The 27,591-nt window shown below is 41.2% G+C and overlaps 1 protein-coding gene across 1 annotated transcript in view; it reads right to left on the bottom strand.

The window, feature by feature from the left end:
* The window catches only part of EPS8L2 (EPS8 like 2), a 108,976-nt gene that overhangs the window by 51,660 nt on the left and 29,725 nt on the right, over positions 1 to 27,591 (bottom strand). Inside the window, exons 2-3 of the mRNA XM_032221370.1 lie at positions 11,079 to 11,136; positions 8,998 to 9,047 (exon numbers count right to left, since the gene is read on the bottom strand). Coding sequence (XP_032077261.1) covers positions 8,998 to 9,047; positions 11,079 to 11,116 — 88 coding nt within the window. The 5' untranslated portion in view covers positions 11,117 to 11,136. The remainder of the gene's footprint in view (positions 1 to 8,997; positions 9,048 to 11,078; positions 11,137 to 27,591) is intronic.

The following is a 27,591-nucleotide window of genomic DNA, read 5'->3' as shown; positions in this document are numbered from 1 at the left end:
CCAGCCCCACTTGGAATGGAGTGCATGGTGTGTTTTTAAGTCTATCTTTTCTTTTTCTCTACGCTTTTTGTTTTATTTGTATCGTGAGCCGCCCGGAGTCCTACGGGATTGGGCGGCATACAAGTGTTATTAAACTTTAAACTTGAATCCATGAGTTAAGGATGTGAAGACACCTAAATGTGGATCTCATTCAATCCTGCTCAGAATTTGACCTCCTTCTCAAATATAAGAAGCTTTTTAGATACTAGCAAAACAACTGAAAAGGCAGCTTTTCTTTTCTTTTAATATTCCTGTGGTCTCCCCCCCACTCAGATATTCAAAGCAATGATTTAACAGAATGTCAGAAAACCAATTTCTCTCCTGTCACCCCATTAAGCAGGTGATTGGAATTTATAGTGTATAGTACAATAAAGGATTTAACCAATAGTTTGCTAAACATGGTCTTCAGCAAACATTCAACAAATATCTAGGAGTAACGTTGGAATTAAAGCAAATATGTACTGTGGTTTTTTTTTCAGCTTTACTTAAATGATGGGTCAATGGCGAACATGAAGTTTGGCACAAGATTAATGTTCTTTTACAAAGAAAAAAAAATCCTTTTACAGGAATAAATAAATTGACTTTCTTTTACAATGCTGGAACGCAACAAAGACAAAATAAGGAAAGGAAGGAGAAACAGAGTATGGTGGAAAAATATATCTACCTTACTGGATCTTAATGTAATCAATTGAAACTTACTATGTTTACTTAGGTGCAGCTTTGCTAAGATTAACTGGAATAAATTCCAGGCATCTTCGGTAAAAATACAGTTATTGTTTATATACACCTCATCTGTAACTTTCTGATTTAATTCCTAATTTAAAAAAAAATATCAGAAAAGCTTTTTAGGTTTTATCTGTTTCCCTAAACTGGTTCCAGTGTCCTTTCCTCAAATTGGCTGGAACCCAATTTGATAATCATCACTTGCAAAAGTGCCACAATGTTCGGAATCCAAACCATACAACAATACAAAGATTTTTAAAGATTAATATTCCATTGAAACCAGAACTCTTCTTGCTGAGGATAATAACAGACAATTAGAAAAGAGTTAGATTATTTGTATATATGATAACTGCTAAAAATGATATGCACAAAAATGGGCAGTTGCATAAAAACCCACAATGGAAGAATGGCTGTCTTAGCAGAGATGGCAAAAATGACTTTTTTGGTTAGACTAGAGAAAGGACAATAACTACTTTTATTAATGATTGGAAACCCACTCATAGACTTTTTGCTGAAAAAAGAAAAAACGAACTTGTGATTTATGGAGGTGATAATTAGAAAAAATAAACTATGGAAAGAAGGAAATTATATTGTAAGAGAGGGTAAAATATAAATGTACTTATGATGGCTATTAAACCCAAAGCCAGATACCAGTATTATGTTTTTATTTTTTATTTTCTATGTCTTGCTTTGCATTTTTTTCACTTACTACTATTTTTTAGTTTTCTTTTCTTTTTCAATATTTGTGTTGTTTTTATTCTTTTAGAAATCTTCAATAAAAATTATACACAAGTACAGTGTATAATTATATACACTGTATAATTATACATATGTGTGTGTGTGTGTGTGTGTGTGTGTGTATCACCTTACAACCTGTTTAGTGACTATTTGAGGTTACAATGGCACTGAAAAAAGTGAGTTATGACATTTTTCATATTTAAGACATTACACATTTCACACAGCATCACCATTATTATGTGATCAAAACTTGGACACTTGGCATCTGGGAGTTGAAGTCCACAAGTCATAAAGGGGCTATAGTTCCCCATCCCTGGTCTAAATGAATCAAGGTCTTTCTCACGTATGGTACAAACCTTTGGAGAAAGAATGCAAACTTGTAAGATGCACGACTGCCCAGATATACTCGAGACACTGTTTACCTACACAATTTTGCTTCTTACATGTTTGGTGATAGCAAATCAATATCAATCTGGCTACAAATCGTTGTCACTTTTCTGTTATGGATCCTATTACAGAACATCTTGGCTCAAGTGTTCTTAATTATGCCATTGTACTGTTTTTTTAGCACAAGTTCAGGGAGAAGGAGGGGAAATTAGGACACCAGAGAAAGCTATATTTAATTACTCTCACAAAGGTGTGATTACACACCTTTTCCTTAAAGCTTTGTTGATGTTACATAAGTGGAATGATGCAAAAACAAAGAAGAGCAAAATATCTATTATTCATTAAACTTTAAGGATGAAGCATTGAGGAAATATTAGCCATTATTATACAAATATCTCATACACTCCCAGTTGCAGACTAGGCTTACTTCTAATCACGTCCCTTGCTCTATGAAAAGTCAAAATTCATTCTTGAGTTATATTTAAGCCCACAATTTTGGGGTTATAACAATTTAGACAACCACCATCAAAACTTATAGAATGGATTCAGATTATCTATGATACATAGACAATATTTGGAAATCAAGGAATAGCCTTCAGCACAAAATGTTACATATATAACCTGAGAAGCAAATTTATTTCAGCAATAACTCCTTTCTTCAATGCCTGATCACAGATGTAAAATTATGCCAAAATGCGTTTGATCTGGAGTAGCACATTGTATCAAATTAATAATAGTAGTTTGGAAGTCCTGTTTAATAGGGCTCACCTAGCATTGAGTGTGAATCTAGGCAACATGGCTTATTCAATGAAGAAGTAAATCTTACGTCAGGATAAGTTTCAGATAAGAGAAATACAACTTGTGGAAAAAAAAACAATTCCCACACACTTGAAGCCAACTGAAGTATCTCACTTGGCATGCCCCTATTAAGATCATAGTGATGATGACATGGTGATCATCTACACTGTGATTTCGGTGAGAATTGCCTAATATTCTGTAAATGTCTATGGAGATTCTCAGTCATGGTTGTCCCACAGATAGTTTTTCAAGAGGCAACTGGACTTTTTGGTTTTTCTTTGAAGACATTTCGCTTCTCATCCAAGAAGCTTCTTCAGTTTTGAGTGGATGGTGGGGAATGGAAGGAAATAAAAAAAGACTCTACAGGAGTTCCTCCATAACAGATAACGAAGATAACAATAAATGAAACAATGTTGTCATTCTGTATATTGCAGGTATATCAGAAAACCTCAGGAGGCTATTCAGCCAACATAACATATGTGCACACTTCAAACCCAAGAATACACTAAGGCAGAAGCTTGTCCACCCCAAGACTGAGACAAAAACTGGGCAATGTGGTACATGCAATACAATGCAGTGAGCCATGTGCAGATCTATACAAAACAAAACAACCACTTTATAAGCACATGGCCCAACATAGGAGGACAGATCAGGATTAGATTCAGCAGTCTACTTGCATTTAAAAGCTACTCTTTTGAAGACAGCAAAGTCCACATTTTGGACAGAGAGGACCGCTGGTTTGAAAGAGAGGTCAAAGAGCCCATCTATGTCAAAACTGGGCAGACTTCTCTTGACAGAGGGGTGTGGATACAATGTCATCTATCTCCAATCTACAACACTGTCTTTTCAACAGTTCCAAGAAGACTCCACATTCATTTGCACCACTCAGGTGACCCTGATGACACAGATAAACCTCCAGATGACCTTAAGGATTCACTAAAAAATGCAAAAGGACCAGTTGTATGCAAGGAGTATTTCAATCTCTCACCATCCAGTCAGAGAGGAAGAAGTTTCTTGGATGAGAAACGAAATGTCTTCCAAGAAAAACCAGAAAGTCCAGTTGCCTCTTGAAAAAGCACCTTTGTGACTTATGTTCTGTAATGACTATACAAATAGCAATCAGCTGCTTTCTTGATACTGGGTTGGCAGGCCTTTAGAGAAATCTCTCAGCTAAATTCCTTTCCGTCATGTTTCATGTTTACCTTGAAATTAGTGTAAAGTGCTTGCATTCCTTTGTCTATTAACTGATGTGATAAAGCCAGCAAAGAAAGCAAACACTGATGCAGCCAACGCTTCCTCCTTCTTTGGAGATGGCTCCATGTGGTGAAAACACCAAGGCAAGGATTGCCTGTCAAAACATGCAACTTCAACTGGAAGTGTTTGTACAGTGTTTTCAAGATTCAAAATCTTATCCTTGCTAACTAGACTGATGTGTAAATCAGCATTCTTTTTCATATTGCAGATAGGAAAACTTAGATGAGCACATGGGTGGCAAAGATATGATTTCGCACGAGAACTTCCCCATCTAGCCTCAGTCTTCCTGGCATCCTGAAATTCCAAATGTTGCAAGTTTCCTTGTTTTCCCCCAATAAAACTGAAAGACCAGTTTTGCTTTTCCTGCAGTGTAAATTGTATAGTTAGTATGGAAACACAACAGATGTCCAACCGTGAAGTTCTTGGTGCTAAGCTTGGATGTGTACTTCAGACATTTCATTATTATTCGTCTATGTAACATTGTCTAGTTTGCTAATGAGACATTTGCAAGTAAACAACCAAACTCAGAGAGCAGCAAGAGTTTGACAGTTCAACAGATATTGAGCTGCAGCTTCTCTTCTATTAGAACATGTCCATCTGTAACAATCATCATCCTATGAGGTCTCTTCTGGACAAGAGTAGCACAGGTTAGCACCATGATTGTAGGCAAGTATGGAACAGTAGAGTGTTGCTAAAAGTTATGATTTGGCTACTTTTTTGTGAGCAAATGGCATGACAGATTTATGACTTGGGCAGATCTCTGGACAGCTAGACCTATCATTAATTACAAGTACATAGGTATCTTGAAAATCAACTTTTAGAATTTAGGACTGCAGCTGTCCAAATAAAACTCCCCAAGAACAGCATGCTACTGTAACTATAAGATTATGCAAGATGCCACATTCCTAGGTAAGGCTTCATTTCTATAAAACAGGAGACATAATTCTTCATACTTATACAAAGGCACTAAAACCTCTGAAATTGAGCTCTTGCTGCTCCCTGAGCTTGGTTGTTTGTTTGCAAATGTTTCATTACCAAAATAGAAGCATGGTGGATCATTAGGTTAGGATGCTGAGCTGACTATCAAAAGGTTCACATTCAAGACCCAGTTGCTGCAATGGGAGTGGTGAGCTCCAGTCACATGGTCTTTCTCCTGCTGATCCAGCAGTTCGCAAGTGTGTGACTGCAAGTAGATAAATTGGTACCACTTCAGTGGGCAACTTAATGGGGATGTGAAAGGAGCCTCCAACTGGGCATTCTCCAGGGCAATGATATTGTCACCATTCAACCCTTCCAGCCTGGAAGGGCTTTGGAGCTTCCAATATGACTGTAGTAGTAGTAATAGTAGTATTCAACTAGGTGAGTAATGAAATATCTGCAAGCACCCAACCAAGCTTAGCACCAAAAACTTCACAATTGGACATCTGTTGTGATTCCATATTAGATTTACAATTTGCACTGCAGGAAAAGCAAAAATGATGTTTCAGTGTTATTGGGGAAAAATAAGGAAATTTGCAACATTTAGAATATAATAATTCAAATACTTGCAACCTGAAGAGGACATGACATAATAGTAATTGCATTAATTCACAATTACAGATGTCAGAGGAGTATAAAAGCAAAAATGTGGATTTGTCCAAGGGAATGAATGTCTAATAACCGAGAACAATTTGAAGGGAGTATTGGGTTTCTAAAATTCACATCCAGGCCCATTTGCTATGGGCTATTTCGCTAAGTGATATATTAGCAATGATAAACAAGCAGCAACATTATTCTTATGCTTTCAGATAATTAGTTTACCTCTTTGCATTCATTTTCAACCAAATACAAAATTAGAAAAAATAAATCTGCGATTTAAACTATTCCCTTGCGAAAATGATATGGAAGAAATAACAACATTAAAATAGATTAGGGAGCCAAATTCTGTATCAGAAGAGCGCTGAGACTCATTTGATGCTGTTATCCACTTTTGAAAGGAGAAACTGAAATGGTCAAACAGCATTGAAATAAACTGTGAAGTTTATTTGATTATTTATATCCAGCCTTCATTATTTTTATAAATAACCCAAGGCAATGATAATAACGAACACACCTTCCTCCTCTTATTTTCCTCACAACAGCAACCTGTAAGTAAGGTTGGGTACAGAGGGTGACTGGTCCAAGGTCACTCAGCTGGCTTTTGTAGCTTTGAACTCAAAGTGTCTTGCTTTGTAACTTGGTATCTTAATCACTAGACTAAACTAGCTCAGTTCAGACTTGCTCAAGGAAACAGGGAAGGAGATCTGACCTTATCTATTCAATTAAATTTACTCTATAAGTCTTCTCAGAGAACATGCAGGAGTGTGTGTGCATGTGCGGACACAAGTGTGTGCACACACACACACACACATACACACACACACACGAACAAGAGAATTCTGTTGTATCTTAAAGACTCCCAATGAACAAACCCAGCTTTTTGTGGTCCAAGATCTCTTTGACCATGAGGACTGATCATATCTCCAAATGGAACCTCCAGAATGGAATGGATTGTTTACATATAAAAATAAATCCAGCTATCTGGACTTCTTCCCCTTCTAGAAAAATTCAAAAGGAAAGATGATCAGGAGGTATATTACTACTTCTTTAGCCTTGCTAAAATTTTACCGTAAGTTCAGGGAGTGTTGCTAATATGACAGAAAAAGCAGCAATGGGATTCTCATACAAACGTCTAATTATTCTTAAATACTCCCCCTCCCCAGACTTGCCAAGAATATAATGGATTTCCCTTCAATGCCCTTTCATTTTGGTTCAAAACAGAAGCCAGTAAGCAGAGAAGTCACTTTATTTATTCATGGTCTACATTAACATTTATTCAGCTGGGCAGCTGTGTACTGAATGAAGCTGAAACCTGAGATCTACCTGCTGGATCTGTAAGCCTACGGATCTTTCAGCAAGTATGTGGCAAATCTTTTAGAATATGGGGCTTAACACATGAGAAGCTTGGGTGTTCATTGCCAAAGGCAAAGAGCATTCAGCACCCTAATGACCTCAAGGGAACACAAGGAACATTTGTGGCCGGCAAAGGACAATTCATTCATTCGTGCAAATAGGAAGAAGGGTCATTCATCAGCTCCTGTTACTACTATGGGAGCAGCTAGTGAGAAGAGGTGTGTTATTATATTTCTGCATCCTGAAGTGAACTTCAATAAATATCCATGAAGCTTCTAAGACCACTCTTAATTAGCAAGTTCAATGCAGCAGAGATGAATTTTGCATCAGGGGGATTCCTGGTTCACAACTGAGTCTCTCGGGGCTCACCTACAGAGCAACAGCAATGTGTTTTCCTCCCATTCTTGAGGCAGGAGGACAGTATGCCAACAGAAAAACTGCTCTCTCCACAGCCTATCTTTTATTGCACCTTAGCAATGAGCTGGCAGTGCCTACATACAGTTCAGTGCAAGGTAATTTTAGGACAATTGGTATGTTTCCCATCAAACATGTGTTGTATCACCAGCAGAGAAGACAACACCACATTAGAAACTAGAGAATGCGAAAAGAGGGCAGAGTAAGGTTGTGCATTACACATGCTAGAAGGGTAATAAAAGCTACCAACACATGCTAAGTCCACCAAACTCTTGCAACCTGTGCCAAATTTCAGGCACTAAAAGACAGACCAACTGGACTGATGGAAACGGGGATGCAAATTGTCTATGGAGATTCTCAGTCAACCAGGTCATGGTTATCCCAAAGGTGCTTTTTCAAGAGGCAACTGGACTTTCTGGTTAAGTAGAAACCCAGTTGCCTCTTGAGAAAGCACCTTTGGGACAGAGATACAAATTGCTGGGATGAAAAAGGTTGGAAACATTGGCCTAGTTGCCCCAGCAAAGGACATGCTCCTGCAGAAGCAAAAGTAAGGACTCTACTTATAAAGCCTGGTCAGGTCAACTATCTAGAAGAAGTTCAGTCTAACACATTATACCCAGTGGTGGGCTCCTATTGGTTTAACAACTGGTTGAAGAGTGCATGCTTCACTTGCGCACGCGCCAGATGCACATACCAGACACACGCCATGCATGCGCAGTTTGGAAAACACCTTTCACATACTGCTGGGGAGGAAAACAGCTGAGGCGCAGCAATCTGCTCTGCCGTGCGACCAACTGAGAACATAAAGGTCAGTAAAGCACAGGGGCGAGCAGGCGGACCCACTTGATCATCAGAGGGAACTGGTTCGCTCCCAGTGATTGTCGGAACCGGTTCGCCCGAACCGGTCTGACTGGTAGAATCCTACCCCTGATTATAGCAGAAGAAGTCTGGCCATACTAACTCTTGATACAAGATCTGCTTAGAAAACCAACAATGGCAACTGAAGAATTCATGGCACACTTTGTCTAAGAACACTTGCAAACTAATAGGGTTTTTTTACATATTTAAAAGGAGATTCTTGATTAATCTAATGTTCTGGCAACTCCTTCTTATAATTCTTGTCCTTGTATATGACAGACTAAATTAATCTTCTGCTACATGGTACTGTTTTCCAGGTATCCAACAGGTAACCAACAGAATTCCTAGTAAGCATAGACACTGCACCAATAAATCACAGATAGTTACTTTAACTGTTTGCAGTAGCAGGAGGAGCCAAGTGGGAGTGACTGAAGTGCACTTCATCCTGGAGAGCAGTACAAACTGTTCTTTAACCTAGTGTACACATGGCAATATCAATATATATTTTCATATAAGAAATACTTATATTATATTATTCTTAAATTCCCCTGCGTTACAGAAGTAGTCAATGATGATGACTGTTTTAGAGATTATTGCTCTTACTAGCCTGACACTTGTGGTCCTGTGGATTAGGGGGTTAATTGGCTGAATGACCCCATATTGAAAATGGAAAGGCAAATTTCTTCAAACAGTCCAGTGTATGTTATATTAGCAATCAATGCTTTTCTTTAAATTGCCAACAAATGATCATTTTTCATTGTTTTGTGAGTTAATTCTTGCTTTGTTAGGTATATAAAATTGGATCTAACCTTCCATGTTTGAACAAGCTTTATTAAGCATGAAATATGGACTTACCGTATAAATCTTTTGCACTCATTTTGGCATCTCCTTTACCCATGCTGCCACTGGAAAAAGAGAAGCAATAAGATGAAACATGAGCACTTTAATTGTCTTTGAGAAAATTTACAATTTGTTTCTGCAGTGCTGATGAAGGAATGTTAACATCCTGTGTGGGAAAACCGGACATAGGCTCCTAAGCAAGATTTGGCTGCAAGTTCCTCTCCATTTTTTCCATAGCACGAGATTAAAAAAACAGCATTTTCAATTTTTCTTTCCCGATTCTCACTCTTCAAACAGATAATGCAAGAGAAGAATGTAGTAATTTCTCTTACGAGATTGGACAATAAGCTTATCAATTCTCCTCACTTGACGCTGACTTCTTACGCCTTGTGTAATTTGCAAGTTTCAAATAGGGCAAAGACTTTGCAACAGCTCTGGCTCTTTTGTCACTTACTATGTGCTCATAGTTATCAACCTTCTTTATAATCTTATTCTAATGTATTTTCTATTTTTGCTGGCTTTTATTGTACACTGCCTAGAGTCAGAGTATGGAATCAGGCGGTACCTAAATTGAATACATTAAATTAATCCCCTGCTGATGTCATAGTAAAAGAATAAAAGGGAACAAATTGCCATTGTTCTTCAGGAGCTGTAATCCCTAAAGTGACATAAATAAGCAGCAGGTTGGTTTCAGGCTATAGGACTTGCTGTGTCTTTCACTAGAACCTCAAAGCCTCCATCCTGAATCTGAAGCAAAAAAGGCCAAGACATGTCTTCTGCAATTTAAGAACTCAGGATATGAAATAATACATTTAAGTTACAGGTTGAACATTCTAAAAAAATAATCCCAGAGTAGTTAACACGGGAACTAATTACCCAGAGAAGTGCTGTACTCCCCCTTTAGTAAATGAGTCAGAACAGATGCTAGGCTGTCCTATGCTGTGGATGTTTTAATCCGGATTCCTCCATTGAATGGAAGGGGAAGAGGGTTGACTATGATTTATTTTTTGCTGCCCATCTCGCAGTCAAGGCTACTAAATGGCTCCTTCCAAATTTATGATTCTACATACAAGCACTATGGAAGGGTTGGTGTGTCCGAAGTGAATGGAGATTGCAGTCCTTTCACACAGAATCCAATGCTCTCCACTCTCACGCAAATGCTTCATTCAGTAGAATGAAACATGTGCCATAAAATCATGATGCAAATATCATGACTTGCATAAGTATTTGTGTCAGTCGTCAGAAGTAGGATTTTGTCATAAATAATACTACAAGTCCCATATTTAATTGTAAAGTATTAGAGCAGGGGTTCCAGGGGTGAGTTTCAGGCGGTTCGCGGCGGTCCCTGCGAACCGGTTGGTCGGTGAATCTGTAAGTAAGTAACTTCCGGGAACGCCGAAGGGTCCACCCTCCCGCCCGTGTTTTCTTACCCGGTTTTTGACGAAGGTCTGTGCTTCCATGCAGCTGGAGCATCGCACAGATGCTAGTACGCATGCGTGCACTGCGCACATGCCGAGGACGCCACCGGCCCCGTTCCAACGAACCGTTGGAACGGGGCGAGAACCCACCCCTGAGGCTTCCCAATCCCCGAGTCACACACAGGGACCGGGTCCATGGCCCATTAGGAACCGGGCCATGCAGTGGCAGTGAATACCTGAAGCTTTATTAGGGAAGTGTGGATTAGGTTGTGCATGTACAATCATTCTTTCTCCCCACCATTCGCCATCACTCGCTGCTGGTCCATGGAGCCCAAAAGGTTGGGATCACTGTTTTAGAGGACAGAGAAACAATTGAATTGTTCCTATCATTACACAATGGGAATCAGAAATGGAAACTGTACATAATCCAGAGACCCACCAGGGGATTTCATGCCTCACCCAATCTAGCCAGAAATAAGAAACTAGAATTACTATTTACTCCGGACACAGTTCTACTTTTCAGCATCTGCAAACTTGCTGTCTACATGTCCTCAGCATACTTCCTATGACAATACAGACTGTAACACTGTGAACCTATCCAGTTTCTTTCTCCTTCACCCACACTTTGTCTTTAAACATTAGATTGCTTACTTTGCCGAGTAACATTAGATTGCTTACTTTGCCGAGTGGCTGCCTGGGGATCCTTTCTGGCTCATACTGCTTCCAGGATATTCACCTGCAAGAGAACAACATGGATTACTTGAGAGGCTACCATGCTTACATGTAATCATTGATGTGCTTCTCTATATAGGTTTTATCCTCTCAAATTACTACAGTTTATAGGTACTCCCTCAACTTACAAACAGTTCCTTTACTGACCATCCAAATTACAATGACACTGAAAAAAGTGACATGACCATTTTTCACACTTAAGACCTCTGTAGCAATCCCATGATCATGTGATCAAAAATCAGATGCTTGTCCCCCGGTTCACACAGTGTCGTAAAATGACACTTAACAAATGTCTTACTTAACAATGGGCATTTTGGGCTTAATTGTGGTCTTTAAGTTGAGGACTACCTGTAATTGCAGTGGGTTGGCAATGGGATCAGGCTGGTGCAGTCTGGACCAGTGATGGCTAACCATTTTATCCTTGCGTGCTGAAATTGCACCTGCGTGCATGCCCACACCTGCAATGCAATGTGCCCCGACCCCCTGTGCATACGCACATGAACGCTCCCCCAGCCTCCTGCTGAGCTGGGTGACAACTTGCGTGCCTGCAGAGAGAGCTCCATGTACCACCTATGGCACATGTGCTATAGGTTCACCATCACGGGTCTGGATTATGGTCAACATAAAACCTTATCCCTTACGGTACTATTGTAGTCCTGTTGATGCAAAAGGGAACAGATTGTTCTTTCAAAGAAAGTGCCCACCGGGGGATTTAAAAGTGGAATGTAAAGTATTAGAGCAGGGGTTCCAGGGGTGGAAGATGAATTTCTAGGTTCACTGAGAGCAGTTCACTGATTAAACAGGGCGTCATCTATTCCTGTATTCAGAAAAGATTGAGGGGTTAGGGTTAACAATGGGCCAAGCAGAAAGTGTGGATATTCCTGCAGATTTCCTCCCTGCTCTAAGATGTTCCTCCACAACAGTCTTTGGATCCTCCTGGGAAGGCCGTGCATCTTTGATTAATCCTCCATGCTGAGTGGAGAAGACCGATTGATTCTGCTTTCAAGGGTCTTCAAAATATGTCTCTTTGGGCAGTTTTTAAAAAATTGCTGATCATTTTAGATCATTTTGGCGAGGTCTCACTCACCATCCTCAGGCTGGTGTTTTCAGGTTAAAGTGTGATTGGAGCTGCTATCTTTCTATAAATCTTGGTGTGTGTGTGGAGTGCTGGCGCTGTTTCAATAAGTGGATTGATTGGCTGTGTGGCTGTATCATGATTGGTAGATTGGTGCTGATTGGTGCTGGCTATGTGTCCGTTGTTGTTTTGTGTTGCAACGGCCTGGGTGGTGGGTGGGGGCTCATTTGTTGAATAGGCTGGTTTCCAGATGTTTGGCAGGCGGGAGGCATCGTCACATTTATTCATGTTATGGGGGTGTTTCTCTATTTTCATCCTAAGTCTACAATCCTAATCTACAAAAACCCCAATGGCTCCCTAGGACACACCATCTACTGGAAAAATACACACACCAACTGCTACTTAAACGCACAATCCCATCACCATCCTGCACAGATCAACTCTGTAGCCAAGACCCTCATCTCCAAAACCAAAAGCCTAGCCAACAAAGACCACCTGAAAACTGAATTACACACTCTCACAAACGTATTAATCTTCAATGGATTCCAAAGAAAAACAATTACCAACCTAATCCACAGGGATACTCCCCCCAAAAACCGAGACACAGAACAGGACAACGGCATCACCCTCCTCCCTTACATCAAAGGCACCACAGATAAAATCAGCAAAATTCTCCATAAACACACTATCAAGACAGCCTTCAACACTGACCAAAAAATAACCAACATCTTAAGAAACCGCAAAGACAAGATCCAGCTAGAAAACCAAGGAGTCTGCAAAATCTGCCCTGCAACATACAAACGAACAGAAGAATAAATGCACGCATCGCAGAGCACAAGAACGCAGTGAGAAAAAAAGAAAAAACTTCTTCCCCTTTCCAGCACCTTAAAGCTACAGGACATGAAATTAATTTTGATGGAACCAAATTAATCTCCAAAACTGAACACTTCAACAAGAGAATAGTTATGGAAGCTATCAAAATAGAGAAACACCCCCACAACATGAATAAATGTGACAATGCCTCCTGCCTGCCAGACATCTGGAAACCAGCCCTAGTCAACAAATGAGTCCCACCAACCACCCAGGCCGTTGCAACACAAAACAACAATGGACACACAGCCAGCACCAATCACCACCAATCTACCAATCATGATACAGCCACACAGCCAATCAATCCACTTATTGAAACAACGCCAGCACTCAACACCCCCCCCACCAAGATTTATAGAAAGATGGCTGCTCCGATCACACTTTAAGCCGAAACGTTGCCAAGACAATCTCAATTTTACACGGGAAAAGACCCCAATACAACAAGCTTTTCTGTCCCTCCTTTCCTTCCATTTTAATTCTCTCTATTCGCAATAAAGGAGAGTATTTGCAGCTCATGGTTGAAATGAAGCCTCCTTGGTGCTCTTTGAACTTGATTGTTTTCTTGTAGAAGTTTCATTACCCAAACTAGGTAATATCATCAGTGCTATTAGTTTGAGTAATGAAGCATCTGCAAGAAAACAACCAAGCTCAGAGAGCACCAAGGACCCTTCTCTATTCTTCCCATCAATTTTTATTTTTAAAAATCCTCTTATTTTCTTTCTGATACTTATCTCATTATGTCATTTCCTGGAGTAAATTAGGTACTCTTCCTTGTTTATATGTGTATGAAATAGGGTGTTTACTGTTCACTGCATATGATACCTCCTTTTATCGGAATGCAGTTAAATAACATCTCAAACATTTTTATTAACGGTTGGGAAGGAAGCACATAATAAATAATTCCCAGAAGAGTTAATCTTGCCCATCAACCATGTCAAAAACCTGCCTGACCAGAATAACTACTATTCATAGAACAGAAGACTCTTTGATTTTTTAAAGCAGCTTTTGAACATTTTGGTTTTTAATTGGAATAGGACCCTCTCTGCATTGGTTCATGACATCTTCTATACAGGCTCTTTGATGGACTATTTGCAAATGGCTATTGATCATTCTTCAGCCCTCATATCTTTGCCTCAAAAGAAATACACAGGTGATATTTCAAAACTTCACTGTAGTGAAACTTTTTAAATTATGTGGCTGAAATTTTGCAGGGTAAACATATCAGTTTTTTCCCCCTTCCCATTCTGCCAAAAATTGAAGCAGTATCACACTATTCCACTAGAGTTTATAATCATTTACCAAAACTCAGTTCTCAAAATAATACATATGGAAAACAGAATCTGAATTTTAAAATGCAAACCAAATCGAAATATAAAGCAAATCTTGTTTAGTTCTCATAATCTAATTTATTCATATTTTACATTTTTTTCCCTTGGTGTATCTATAAACCCAAAGTAACATCATAGTAATAAAAGACAATAAACAAATCGAATCAGTTCAGGGTTTTATTTGTTTTTCTTGGTTTACTCAAAGAGGATGCACTGAATTGAAATTAAATTAGATTATCATTTGGTTGTACTGCAATGACTAGCATAGAGGACAATCTAAAAAACCAGATCACTTGTAATAGCAAATATGGAATAGTTAAAGCTATTTCCCCATTAATTACATATAATTTGTGAAAGTTGGACAATAAAAAAGCAGATAAAAGAAAACTAAACTTTTTCAAATTATGATCTTGGAAATAGGTACTATGCATTGCTTGGAAAACAAAATAAATAACCAAGCTTTTTTTAGTCTGCATCAATCCAGAAATATGACTAGAATATAAGGCTGCCTTATTTTGGTCATATCAGGTAATCAAATCTTCAAAAACCAATCATGCTTGGAAGGTTGGAGATGCTAAAAAACAAGGCTAGCAAAGACTATTTTGGATTGATGCCATCAAGCAAGATACAGGTTTATAACTTGGAACATTAAAAGAAGTTATAAAACACGAGAAAGAATGAAGGCAGCCATACATAAAGTCTCTGAAAGTTGGATGTGAGTGAATAGTTGGAAGACCAGCAAAAACACTGAATAAACCACAAATGCTTGCTCCCATACAAATCGTATTGTACTATATTAACAGATTTGGTTTAGATAGCATTACTGCATGTATTTTGGTTTCCTTTTTACTTTTATCTCACAAATCTGTCAATTTGATTAATGGGACACAGTTTTTTCAAACTATAAAAAAGAAGCATAGTTGCTAACATGAATTAGAGAACTAGTTCTCTCTTTTACTTTTACAACTGAATTACCTTTCCTACAACATTTCCCTTCGAAGACATCGATTTGCAGACGTCTCAGACACAATGAATTCCCAATTTTTGAGTCTCTTCCTATTGGAAATTGTATACAGGTATGTGTAGAGAGTCATAACTGGAGAAAAAAATTGTGCAGAAGATTGACTGTAGCTGCCCAATAAATAAACTTGCACATGATATTAAAATCCACACACTGAATGGGAAATGGTAACCAACATAGAGACTTTTTTTTTCAAAAGCGACTGGCTATTACAACATTTAACTGATCTATTGTATGAGATTCAAATATATTTGGTTATACAAAAGTTCTTGTACTTTGTTTTTAACATACACATGCCAACATATGTTTTGGAAAAAAAAAATATTCCCTTCTATCTGTGGAAGATGGGAGGAACCTCTAAAACATTAGCTGATGCTGGAAATGAGTCTGTTTATCAGGAAAGCAGCTAGTGAAGGGGGTGTCAGGCGTGCCTCCATCAACAACCAAAAAAGAAAACTCCCAACTCCATTGTTTATGGAATTAAAATATTTTTACTGGTTATAAAAAGATAGCAATGAAAGTAAAGCAAGATCTGAACCAGAAAGGCGCGAACAAGTACATATCAAATGATAATCCAGCCCGCTCCCTCCAATGATCCCACCCCAGTGTCCAATCTGCAACTCCCTTAGTTGTCATCTGGATTGCATCTCCAAAGGCATAATCATGTTGGTATGCAGGACGGTGACCTTGATCAGGTCCAAACACCGGCCACCAGCATGTGCAGAAGATGGTGAGAAGAAAACTCCCTTTTCCATATCACCTCCTGTACCATTTATTCCATCCCAAATACCATGCCCCCACCCTCCCCGTTTCTATGGCAGCCGATAGCAAGTAAGCAAAGCAGAGGCTGACGGGGTGTATTCCAGATCTCCCATCCATCCTGTCTGTTGCCATCATGGTAAACTGACCCTTAGAAAGTACCACATTTATTTACTGAAAACAGTGGTCTTTCACTGGCCTTTGTTGGGTATACACAGACACTTAATTTAGTAATTTATACAAAATCCACAATCCAGAGAAAGATTTTTGTGACTTTAGAGCAACAAAAAGGAACTTGCATGTCATTCAAAGAAAGAGGGTGGGTCTTGTTACAAACCCAAAACCAGTAAACCTTGTTCTTGAACAAGAATAGTTCACATTGCTGACATTTAGCAGAAATTAAACATAATGGAATTCACGAAATTAAACTAAACTAAACTGCAAGTGATTATATGATGGGTGTGCTCCCAAAAAAAACTAGCATGGTAGAAGACATCATACCGGCAATAGAGAAATGATAATACACAACCTTATTAAAGGCACTTTCTGTTATTTTTAATTCTTCTCAAAACCTTGCCATCTGGCAGCTACGTTGGCTGGAAAATATGGCGTTGGTAATGGAACACAACGGAGAGAGCACCAAATTTGGAAAAGGTGCAGTAACCATAAATACGTAAATAAGAATTCCTCAACAGGATTTCTTCAAGCACTTCTTGTTGCAGCAATAGCCAATTATAAGTTCCTAGGAAACTGAAAAGTAAATGTCATGGAAGTTCTTGTTTAATATTCATCCCCAGCTAGTCGTACCTGGAATATATTCCCTGCAATGCTGGATTTGCCAGCGAGTTTAATGGTATGTGAAATAACCTTAGGGTGTTGGAGGAAGAGATGCTTCCTAGGAAATGGTCCAATAAAAGGTAGTATAGCTCACAGCTATAGTGGGCAGAGCAAGAAGCTCAGGAGGGACCCTCCCTTAGTCATTGGGCTGTAAAGGTGATGGTGGGAGAATTGTACTTTCAGACTTGCAAGTGTCTGTTAACCTGGCTTTTACAATAATAAAGTAAAATTATCTTATGGGCTGTGTTACTTGTCTTCTCTGCCTGGTAAGGCTGAGATCAATCAGCTGCAAGGAATCATATGGATGCCTGTTGTTTGTTTCTTTGTTTTCCCAAGAGTAGAATGCTATAAGGTTTTTTTTGCTAATTAGTCAGAAGCTGTGCTTCAATGATATATTTAAAACACATCCAATATCTTTAATATCTTTAATAGATTAGATTTATTCTATCAGGCAAACTTCAAAGGACAAGTATAAATTGGCCTTCCCCTGTTTCTCTGCCAGTATGCTCAGTCCTAAAGCATTCCTGAATGAATACAGCATGTCCTTCACAATCGAACAGAGAAGTCCAGCAAGATCTCTTCCATATGGCCACAGTTTCTCTTTGCAAAAGAGTTGATAGCAGATCTGCAGTTCAGCAGCTGACCTTGACACATGGCAGGAACCAATTAAGTGACCAGCAGGAGAACAGACTAACCAGCAGCAGACACCTTCCTTATCCATGTCCAATGAGTAATGATCCCATGTTCCAAGGAACATGATACTTAGTGATTCTAGAGAACCTAAGCAATTGGTATGAAGTACAGTTGCCAAACAAAAGGTACTTTTGCTCTACTGAATTTTGGGCCATGTCCAGCCGCAGGATGAAAGCTGTGGGGAGGAGAGAGAGCCAATGAGGTAAGACTTAAGATGAGGTGAGAATTCCCACCAAAGGGGAAAACAGACTGCCTCGCAGCTTGATACAGCATTCGTTTTTCTGGCTGCAAAGTTGCTCCAACATATTTCTCTTGCCCTGCAGTCAATGAGGAAGTAAATGGACTCATCTGCCAGCAGAAACACCAACATGGGATGATCACAAGGCAGCAGAAATTCTGTGCATGGAGATGCCCTGAGTTGGTGTCTAGTCGAGCAAAAAGTAAACTCATATATTCCAGCAAGCCAAACAAACGAAAGCTGAAATTGCTTCTTTTCAAACATTTAATTTAAAAAAGTTACACTTTCGACAGCACACCCCTATACACACCCTATTAATAGTATGGCTTTGCATTTCAATAATGTCTACTTGTAAGTAAGTAGTTATAAAAAATAGATACTGAACTTGGTAGAAGGCAATTACTTTTGCAATGTAGTCACATACTACCAGATGGATTTTAGTTCAACCAGACTTATACCAAATGAGTACAGGATTGTAGCCCATAAGCGAAACTCAGTAATAACTCCATTCAAGCTTCACAAGCTACCTGAATCCCTCTTCCTCAAAACCTGAGTTTAGCTAATCTCTCATATCGCAAGATCCAATCTGGGTCAGTCACCAGGACCAGAGGTTTTGTCTTCCGAGCTTTCAGATTCGTTCTGGAGCCCATTCCAGCACACGTCTGAAAGCTCTGAAGACAAGCATCTGGTCCTGATAACCACCCAGATTGGATCCTGCCACGGTATCCTGGAACACATATATTCGCCTTCATTCTTCAATGTCTCATATCAGTCCTTCCACAGACAAAAAGAGTCATTCACTGAAGGGAATCACTTTTCAGGAACCGAGCACAAAGTACTTTTTGAGTACTGCAAGCCTTTTCCCCAGCCTGACTGAAAATAAAGCAAAGGGAATTTGGAAAATAATTTGTATTTTTTCATTATACTCAATTTAATATGGATTTGACTATTGGATTTTATTTAAGCATTACAAATGAGGGGAAAATAGAGTTAAAAGTAAAAAAGAAAACAAAACTTTGTTCAGTTGATCTAAAAACACAAAACACATTTGGATTCTCCTTGATAGCCATCACTGCAACATTAATGATACACTATTGCTTCTACTTCAAAAAAATTCTCGGTTTGTTCAGTGACTCTTATTTTCACCCCATACTCATTGGGCTTGCACACATAATCAATTTAAATTCAGAATTCCTTGGGAATTTCTAACCCTATGATTTGAAAAATGTGGCTGTAGGTGAATAATTTTAATACCAGGAAGTATGCCAACCAAATAGGTATGCAGAGAGATTCCTGGCAGAACAACTTTTAAGTATTTATTCAGAAATGTCCTATACTGCAATGGCCCTCAACCTTTTGGGCATCCGGGACTGGTTCCATGGAGAAAGGCTTTTTCCCACAGACTGGGAGCGGGCAGCGTAGTTTTGTGTGCTGCCTGCATCCCACAGATGGATCTTTGCTTGTTTGCGCGGACTGGTTTCTGCACGGACCGATGCCTGTCTACAGACCGGGGGGGTTTGGGGATCCCAATCTATTGTAGTGCCTGAGTCCTGGCCACTGAATTTAAGCCCAATCAAGCATTTGTAATTTCAGAAGAGCTGGCCCCACTGCTGAGTTAAAGTGTTATCTATCCATCTTGGTAGAAAATAGCTAGTCTCTGTTTTGCATTTATAGTTTCTCCTTTGGCTTCTTGCCAAAACTTTGTGTTCCAATTTCACATACATGGGGCAGATAAGCAAAGCTATTGGGGAAATCCTGTGGCTTTGGTGTCTTCCCACTTTCTGCATAACATAGCCAGAAGGAAATGATCTGCCAGTCAGGACAATGATGGAGGAGAGGGTAAGTTTCGACAGGTGTCTGGCTGGCCTCTCGTTTGATCCTGTCTGAGTGAAAGCAGGAAAGCATATCTGTCAAAAGCGAGAAAGGTACGTCATCAATTGAAAGAGCCACTTCCCTCAATCAGCTGTCTGGAGGGTTGGTCTTGATAACAGGTTTATACTTCCTCCAGAAGTGTGTTAAACTTATATAAAAACAAGTTTGCTGCTAACTTTGGAGAGAACCATTCTTCTGGCTCAGTTTCCTTTTTCTTAGTCACTCAATTAACTGGTGGATTAAAGGATGCTGCTAAAAACTGATACAGCTGGCAGCTGTGCCCAGCTCTTTCCATCTTGAGGGCAAAAAAAAAAAAAAAAAGAATGGCAGCAAGCAAAAAGGCCCAGGATCCAAGGAGAAAGATGGTGTCATCACTCCATCACATCAACCTAAAGTGCCAATAGCATCAATCTGCTCTGCCCTTCATGGGCCATCATTGGATTAGTGGGTGAAACGTATTGGATTTTAAGAACTGCTATGCACTGCTGTCAGTCTAAGAGAAAATATCACTACAAACCTCAAATAGCTAAAGTTGACTTAAGCTTGTCTCTCTCATGGGATGAGAATGAGGTGAAACCAGCAGCATGGACTCACCCGAAAATTTAAAAAAGTTGTCAAAACATGTTCTTACTACAACTAGATGCAAGGGTGGGAAGGCCCTTAACATCGAGTGTATGTTGTGTCCTTTTTTAATCCACTGTTTTGTATTTTAACTTTTTTAGTATTTGTTTTTAAACTGTTTTTATGTAAGCTGCCCGGAGTCCTTCAGGATTGGGCGGCATACAAATCTATTAAAACTTAAACTTAAACTTAATTTTTTAAAAATCTTTATTCTCAAATGGTGACTCATGAGCTTTATCCAAATGGTCTACAGTCTAAATATATTAGGCCTAATAATATTTTGCTCAACTGGGCAGACTCAACAATCACATTTGAAATGTATAATTATAGTTGAACCTCTAAGTCCCCCAGTATTTTGTATAGTAGATAGATACTTTGAAAAAGGTATGAGTTTACTAAGTTGGAGGAGGGATGTTGGATGTATACTGTTAATTTTTCTTTTTTATGTATATTGAAATGGAATTATAAATACCATCAACACAAAAGGGATTTTGTTCAGATGCCGAAACACACCAAGTGAATTAGAGGAAGAGTGGGAAGTAGAGGAGAGAAGAAAGATAGGAAGAGAGGGATAGGAGAGAGGGTGAAGGGGGAAGATGAGGTGTATAAGGAGGAGTGGTAAGGGGAGAGAGGAGAAGGAGAAAGGAAGAGGAAATAGAGTAGTATGGAAGTGGAAATACACCAATGAGAGGAAGAGTGGGAAGCAGAAGGGAGAAGAAAGGTGGGAAGAGAGGGATAGGAGAGAGGGTAAGGGGGGATGAGGAGGATGAGGATAAGGAGGAGTGGAATGTAGAGAGAGGAGAAGGAGAAAGGAAGGGGAAGTAGAGTAGAAAATGATGGAGGGAAGACAGGATATAGAAGAGTTGGAAGTAGAGGAGAGAAGAAGATAGGAAGAGAAGGATAGGAGAGAGGGTGAAGGGGGAAGATGAGGTGTATAAGGAGGAGTGGTAAGGGGAGAGAGTAGAAGGAGAAAGGAAGAGGAAATAGAGTAGTATGGAAGCGGAAATAAACCAATGAGAGGAAGAGTGGGAAGCAGAAGGGAGAAGAAAGGTGGGAAGAGAGGGATAGGAGAGAGGGTAAGGGGGGAAGATGAGGAGGATGAGGATAAGGAAGAGTGGAATGTAGAGAGAGGAGAAGGAGAAAGGAAGGGGAAGTAAAGTAGGAAAGGAAGATGGAGGGAAGATAGGAAGTAAGAGAGAGGTAGAAGAAAGAGGTGTATGGAGAGTAGAAGAGCTAATAATGGGTGTTAATCTTTTTGGGGCGTTGAGGACAAGAGGAACTGATGTAATCATTATTTAATACTATATGATATTGGCTATGTATAGTATACATGTGATTGTATGTTATGAAAATGGAAATAAAAATATGCTAAAAAAAAGAAAAAGGTATGAGGACTAAAACTTAGCTTATAAAAAGAAAGACAAGAAAGAAAATCAAATACTAGCTGTAGGGAACAGTGCATTATTTATTATGCCTGACTGTAACATGGGTAAATACCATATTTCATGAAAATAAGACAGGGTCATATTTCTTTTGATCCCTGAAATAAGAGCTTGGCCTTATTTCGGGGAGGTCTTATTATTTTTGAGGTGCAGGAGATGGCAAGCAGGGTCACCTCATGACTGCTGCTGGGTTGCTATACTTTTGGGGAGGGCTTATTTTAGCACATGTGCTCAAAAGCCCGATTGGGCTTATTATCTGGGAAGGTCTTATTTTGGGGAAAACAGAGTAAAATTGTTTTTATATGTGAATATGGTTTATATGTAAATATTAAAATTTATGTCTACATATTGCAAAATTAATTGTACTTCTGAGGGAAGAGTTAAAAGAAACTTAGTGGGGGGGGGGGAGCTGCTGTGAAGCTGCAAAGAATGGAAATAATGTGAATACTCTATAGCAGCGATGGCGAACCTTTTTTGGCTCATGTGCCATAAGCAGGGGGAGTGCAGGGGGATCACGTGCGGCATGCCGCACCCGTAATGCAATGCGCAATCCCCCAGCATGCATGTGCACATGACAGGCGCGACCCGCCCATTTTTTGCATGCTTTTTTTACCCTCCCCAGGCTCCAGAGACTTTATAGGAGCCTGGGGAAAGTGAAAATAGCCTCCCTTTCCCCCCTAGGAACTTCTGGTTTGCCCATAGGGCTGTTTTTTTGCACTCCAGAGGCTCCAGGGGGGTGGGGGAGGCTGTTTTTGCCCTCCCCAGGCTCCTATAAAGCCTGTGGAGCCTGGGGAGGATGAAAAATGGCCTAAAAAAAAGGCTAAAGTCAGCTGGCCAGCTTGCACATGCGCACTGGCCAGCTGACAAGGCAGTGCCTCGTGTGCCCAGACAAATGGTTCTGCGTACCACCTGTGGCACGCATGCCATAGGTTTGCCATTCCGGCTCTATAGTCCTTCATCCTTTCTCAACAGGGTATATTTGAATTGGTAAAAATAGCAAAGCGATTTGAATATATAGAATTTAGTTCCTTCATAATATCACTAGGCCCATCCCTCTTTCCATGTTTGTGCAACTAGAAAATGAAGTTCTCTGGGGAGTGACTGCGGTGCATTCCATATTGCTAATTCTGAAGTTTGATTAACTCTCATCCAACCATATCTCAGTCTAAACCAGTGTTTCTCATGCTGGCTGGGAAATTCTGGAAGTCGAAGTTCACACATCATAACATTGCTAAGATGTTTAAGTGACACACCTTGGATTCCGAAGCAAATTCTACAGTAATCAGTAAACAATTAGGCTCCACAATTCTCACACTAAGACAGAAATTCCACACACAAAAGCACTCAAAACATTTCCTTAGATACGTTTAGTTTAGTTTAGTTAGTTTAGTTTTATTGATTTTGTATGCCGCCCACTCCCGAAGGACTCTGGGCGGCTTACAATAAAACAAGGGAGGGGGATAATACACAAAACAACATATTAAAATATACAACAGTCACAATTTCCGAGGGGCTGGTTATTTCGAGAGCCCCCCAGCCTGCTGGAGCAGCCAGGACTTAACGGCTTTGCGGAAGGCCAGGAGGGTAGTAAGGGTCCGGATCTCCACGGGGAGGTCGTTCCAGAGGGTTGGAGCTGCGACAGAGAAGGCTCTCCCCCGGGGAGTCGCCAGCCGACATTGGCTGGCAGATGGAATCCGGAGGAGACCTAACCTGTGTGATCTAATTGGTCTATGGGAGGTGATCAGCAGGAGGCGGTCTCTCAGGTACCCAGGTCCGATGCCATGAAGGGCTTTATAGGTAACAAACAGGTGACTCTCTCCTTAACAAGAAAGGGCGTTGGTACTTACCTGATACGCCTCTTCTCATAGTGGGGGGAGGAGTATCCAGAATGGGTTGACCTTATCCTCTCGTGATTGGTTTGAGTCAGATAAGCTCTTTGGGCTCCGCCCCCTGGAAGTGAGCCTGCCAGTTTTATGACGAAGAGCTCTCTCCGACTCGTTGCATCATTCGCTCCAGACTCTTGATTCAGTTTTTTTGCTTTTATTGTCTTCAACATCAATAATTAAATAACAATATAAACAAAGAACCATAACACTTAGTTGTACAAACATAGTCAGGGAGGGGCTGGATACTCCTCCCCCCACTATGAGAAGAGGCGTATCAGGTAAGTACCAACGCCCTTTCTCCATAGTGAGGGGGGAGGAGTATCCAGAATGGGACGTACCAAAGCCTGCACGTCCCTAGGGAGGGAGATCCCTGAGGCCCTATGTCCCCCCACTCAGGCCTGTTGAGGCACGGGTCCTGCCCTGTGAACCGCCTGCAACACCCTGCGGCCGAATGAGGCCTCTGCCGAGGCAAAGGAGTCCAACTTATAGTTCCTAACAAAGGGAGAGGGGGAAGCCCATGTGGCTGCCCTGCAGATTTCGGCCAGGGATGCTTGTGTGGCCCAGGCCGTGGATGTGGCTGCACTCCGTGTGGAGTGGGCTATGATATGATTTGGTGTCTGTAACCCCTGCGATTGGTAAGCAGTGGCAATGCAGGTTCGCAGCCACCTGCCGATAGTGGTGGAAGTTACCTTATTACCCAGGGATCCTGGTTGGAAGGAGACAAACAGGGCTTCGGATTTCCTGTTTGGCCTGGTTCTCCTGAGGTAATCCTCAGAGCCCTCCTAACGTCCAGAGTGTGCCACTTCCTCTCCAATGGGTGAGAAGGGTCTGGACAGAAGTTGGGCAAAATCAGTTCCTGGGCTCGATGGAAGCAGGAGCACACCTTGGGAATGAAGGATGGATCCAGCCGTAACACCACCCTATCTTGGTGGAAGACACAGAGATCCTCCCTGGTGGACAGCGCCTGCAGTTCGGATATCCGCCTGGCGGAAGTGATGGCCACCAGGAAAGCCACCTTCAGGGTCAGGAACTTAAGGGAAACTGTTTGTAATGGCTCAAATGGGGCGCCCGTTAGAGCGTCCAATACCCTGTGTAAATCCCAGGAAGGGTACCTGTGTACCGTAGGTGGTCTGAGGTTGGAGGCCCCCTTAAGGAATTGCCTGACCATGGGGTGGTGTGTCAGGCTCTGATTTCTGCCACACAGGAGAACTGATGAGATGGCTGAGACCTGTCTCCTAATTGTGTTAGGAGCTAACCCTCTATCCAGGCCCGCCTGGAGGAAGTCCAGAACCTGAGGCACCGTAGCCTGGATGGGGTTGAACCCCCGGGAGTTGCACCAAGAGTCAAAGGCCCGCCACGTGGAGCCATAGATGCGCTCTGTGGAGGGCCTGCGGGCGGCCTGGATAGTCCTTATCACCCTGGGGGAGAAGTGGTCTTTCCTCAGGATGCTCCGCTCCACCGCCAAGCGGTCAACTGGCTGAAGCTTCCGCTCCAAGTTGTCCCCTTGGTCCGGTTGAGCCAGCCGGCTCTGATGAACCCACCCCTGCTGTATGTTCTGCCCTCAGCGAATGTTGTCTAAATTCATAGGCTATCTGAGGTGCTTCTGCGATCTCTCATAGTCGGGCATCCCATTCTGAGTTTGTGGTGGGTTCTGGCATGGGGACCAGCCTGTCTGACCCTTTTTTTTTTTTTTTTTTTTTCCCCGGCCATAAGGGTGCTATGATTCTATGGCTAGGATTAGCGCAGAGATATTCAGAATGTAAACACAGACGGAGTTTAATGGGCGGCCACTAGAGTGTGTGTAAAGATGGAGTGAGGGGAGCTAAGGCTCACAATAAAGGCCTGCCGCAAAGGTAAATTAATAATAATAACAACAAGAACCACAACCACAATAATAATAATGAACTAGAATAAAATACAAAAGGGAGCATCTTCCCGCCTGATAAAACCAAGAAAGATTAAGGAAACGATTGGTCCCTTGCTGGGAGAAGTGGCCCGAAGGTGACAAGCAGCAGGGGTAAGCCGAACCATTTAACTCGTGCTTGGCATCTGTCTTTACCCGAAGGGATAAACAATCCAACCTATCAAGAACCGCATCCCAAATTCAGATTAGGAACCCAAGATGAGATAGGGAAGAAATGGTAGCCTGTCTATCTTAGGCAAGGTCCAATTCCCAGGACCGGGTGGGTTACACCCAGGGGACTGAAGGAGCTGGCGGACAAACTCTCCAAACAACTGAAACTATATCTATCAGAGATCCTGGAGTACCGGAGAGCCACTATAGAATTGCTGATGTGATTCCCCCCCTTCAGAAAGGAAGAAAAACCGTCTCGAGAGCCCAAGGCCAACATGGGTTTGTCAAAAACACATCATACCAGACTGGCCATATTAGATTACGGTGACCACCCTAGTGGACCATAGGAATGCCATTGATATAGTTAACTTGGACTTCAGCAAGTCCTGATAAGGTAGACCATAACCTACTATTAGATAAAGTAGAAGAATGTGGGTTAGACCTAGTCACCCCAGGTGCCTTGGTAACTGGTTGCACCCACCTGTACTCCTCAATGGAACTGCCTCTTCATGGAGGGAAGAGTGCAGGGAGTCTCCCAAGGTTCAGTGTTGAGCCCAGTACTCTTCAACATCTTCATCAGTGATTTGAATGAGGGTGTTAGGTGTGTAAGCTAACATTTGGGATAGCAAAATATATGCCATGATAGTAGTACTGTTTCTTTAAGAACTGCTGTTATCTCAAGCGGTCATAAGAAGGAGCCGGAATGACTGTTAGCTCTCTGTTTGTTAACGGCTGATGGGGGGGGGGAGGTCATCAGGTTAGCAGATGACCCCCGGCTGGCCGGAATAGCCAACACTTCAGAATACAGGCTAAAGCTACAGAAGGATCTTGATACCCTTGAACATTGGGCACTACCTAGGGAAAATGGGGTTCAAGGAAGTAAGGTTCTACCTTTAGGCAATGAAGGTGAAGTGCACAGGTACAGGATACCTTGCTCCACAGTAGTAACTGTGAAGGGGATCTTGGGAGTCCTAGTGGACAACCCCTTTAATGTGAGTCAGCAGTGTGCAACAGCTGCCAGAAGAGCAACACAGTTTTTGGCATCATAAACAGAGGAATAGAATCAAGCTCCCATGAAGTGTTAATCCCACTTTTGAGGTCTTGGGAGGCCACACTTGGAATTCTGCGCTCAGTTTGGTCCCCATGATGTAGAAGAGATGTGGAGACTCTTAAGGAGAGTGCAGAGAAGGCAACAGGGGATCAGGGTACTGGAGACTAAAGCCTATGAAGAACGGTTGCAGGAACTGGGTAGGTCTAGTCTACTGGAAGGAAGGACTAGGGGAGACGTGATAGCAGTGTTCCAATATCTCTGGGGTTGCCACAGAGAAGAGGCTGCCTGACTATCCTCTAAGGCACTTGAGTGCAGAACAAGAAGCAATGGGTGGAAACTAAACAAGGAGAGAAGCAACTTAGAGCTGAGGAGAAATTTCATGACAGTTAGAACAATTAATCAGTGGAACAGCCTGCCTCCAGACATTGTGAGAGCCCCAACAGTTTTTAAGAAGCTGTTGGGTGGCAATGACAATAGCAATAGCAGTTAGATTTATATACCGCTTCATAGGGCTTTCAGCCCTCTCTAGGTGGTTTACAGAGTCAGCCTAATCAAACATAGGAAGCCATTTGTCTGAGATGGTATAGGATATCCTGCCTGGGCAGGGGATTGAGCTAGAAAGCCTGCAGGTTCCTTCCCATTCTGCTATTGTATTGCATAGTATTGTATTGTATTGCATTAGCCGTTTGCCT

The sequence above is a fragment of the Thamnophis elegans genome, chromosome 1 (assembly GCF_009769535.1).
Source record: "Thamnophis elegans isolate rThaEle1 chromosome 1, rThaEle1.pri, whole genome shotgun sequence".
Classification (NCBI taxonomy): domain Eukaryota; kingdom Metazoa; phylum Chordata; class Lepidosauria; order Squamata; family Colubridae; genus Thamnophis; species Thamnophis elegans.
Note: the sequence above shows the minus strand (reverse complement) of the source record. Positions and strands in the feature narration are given on the sequence as shown.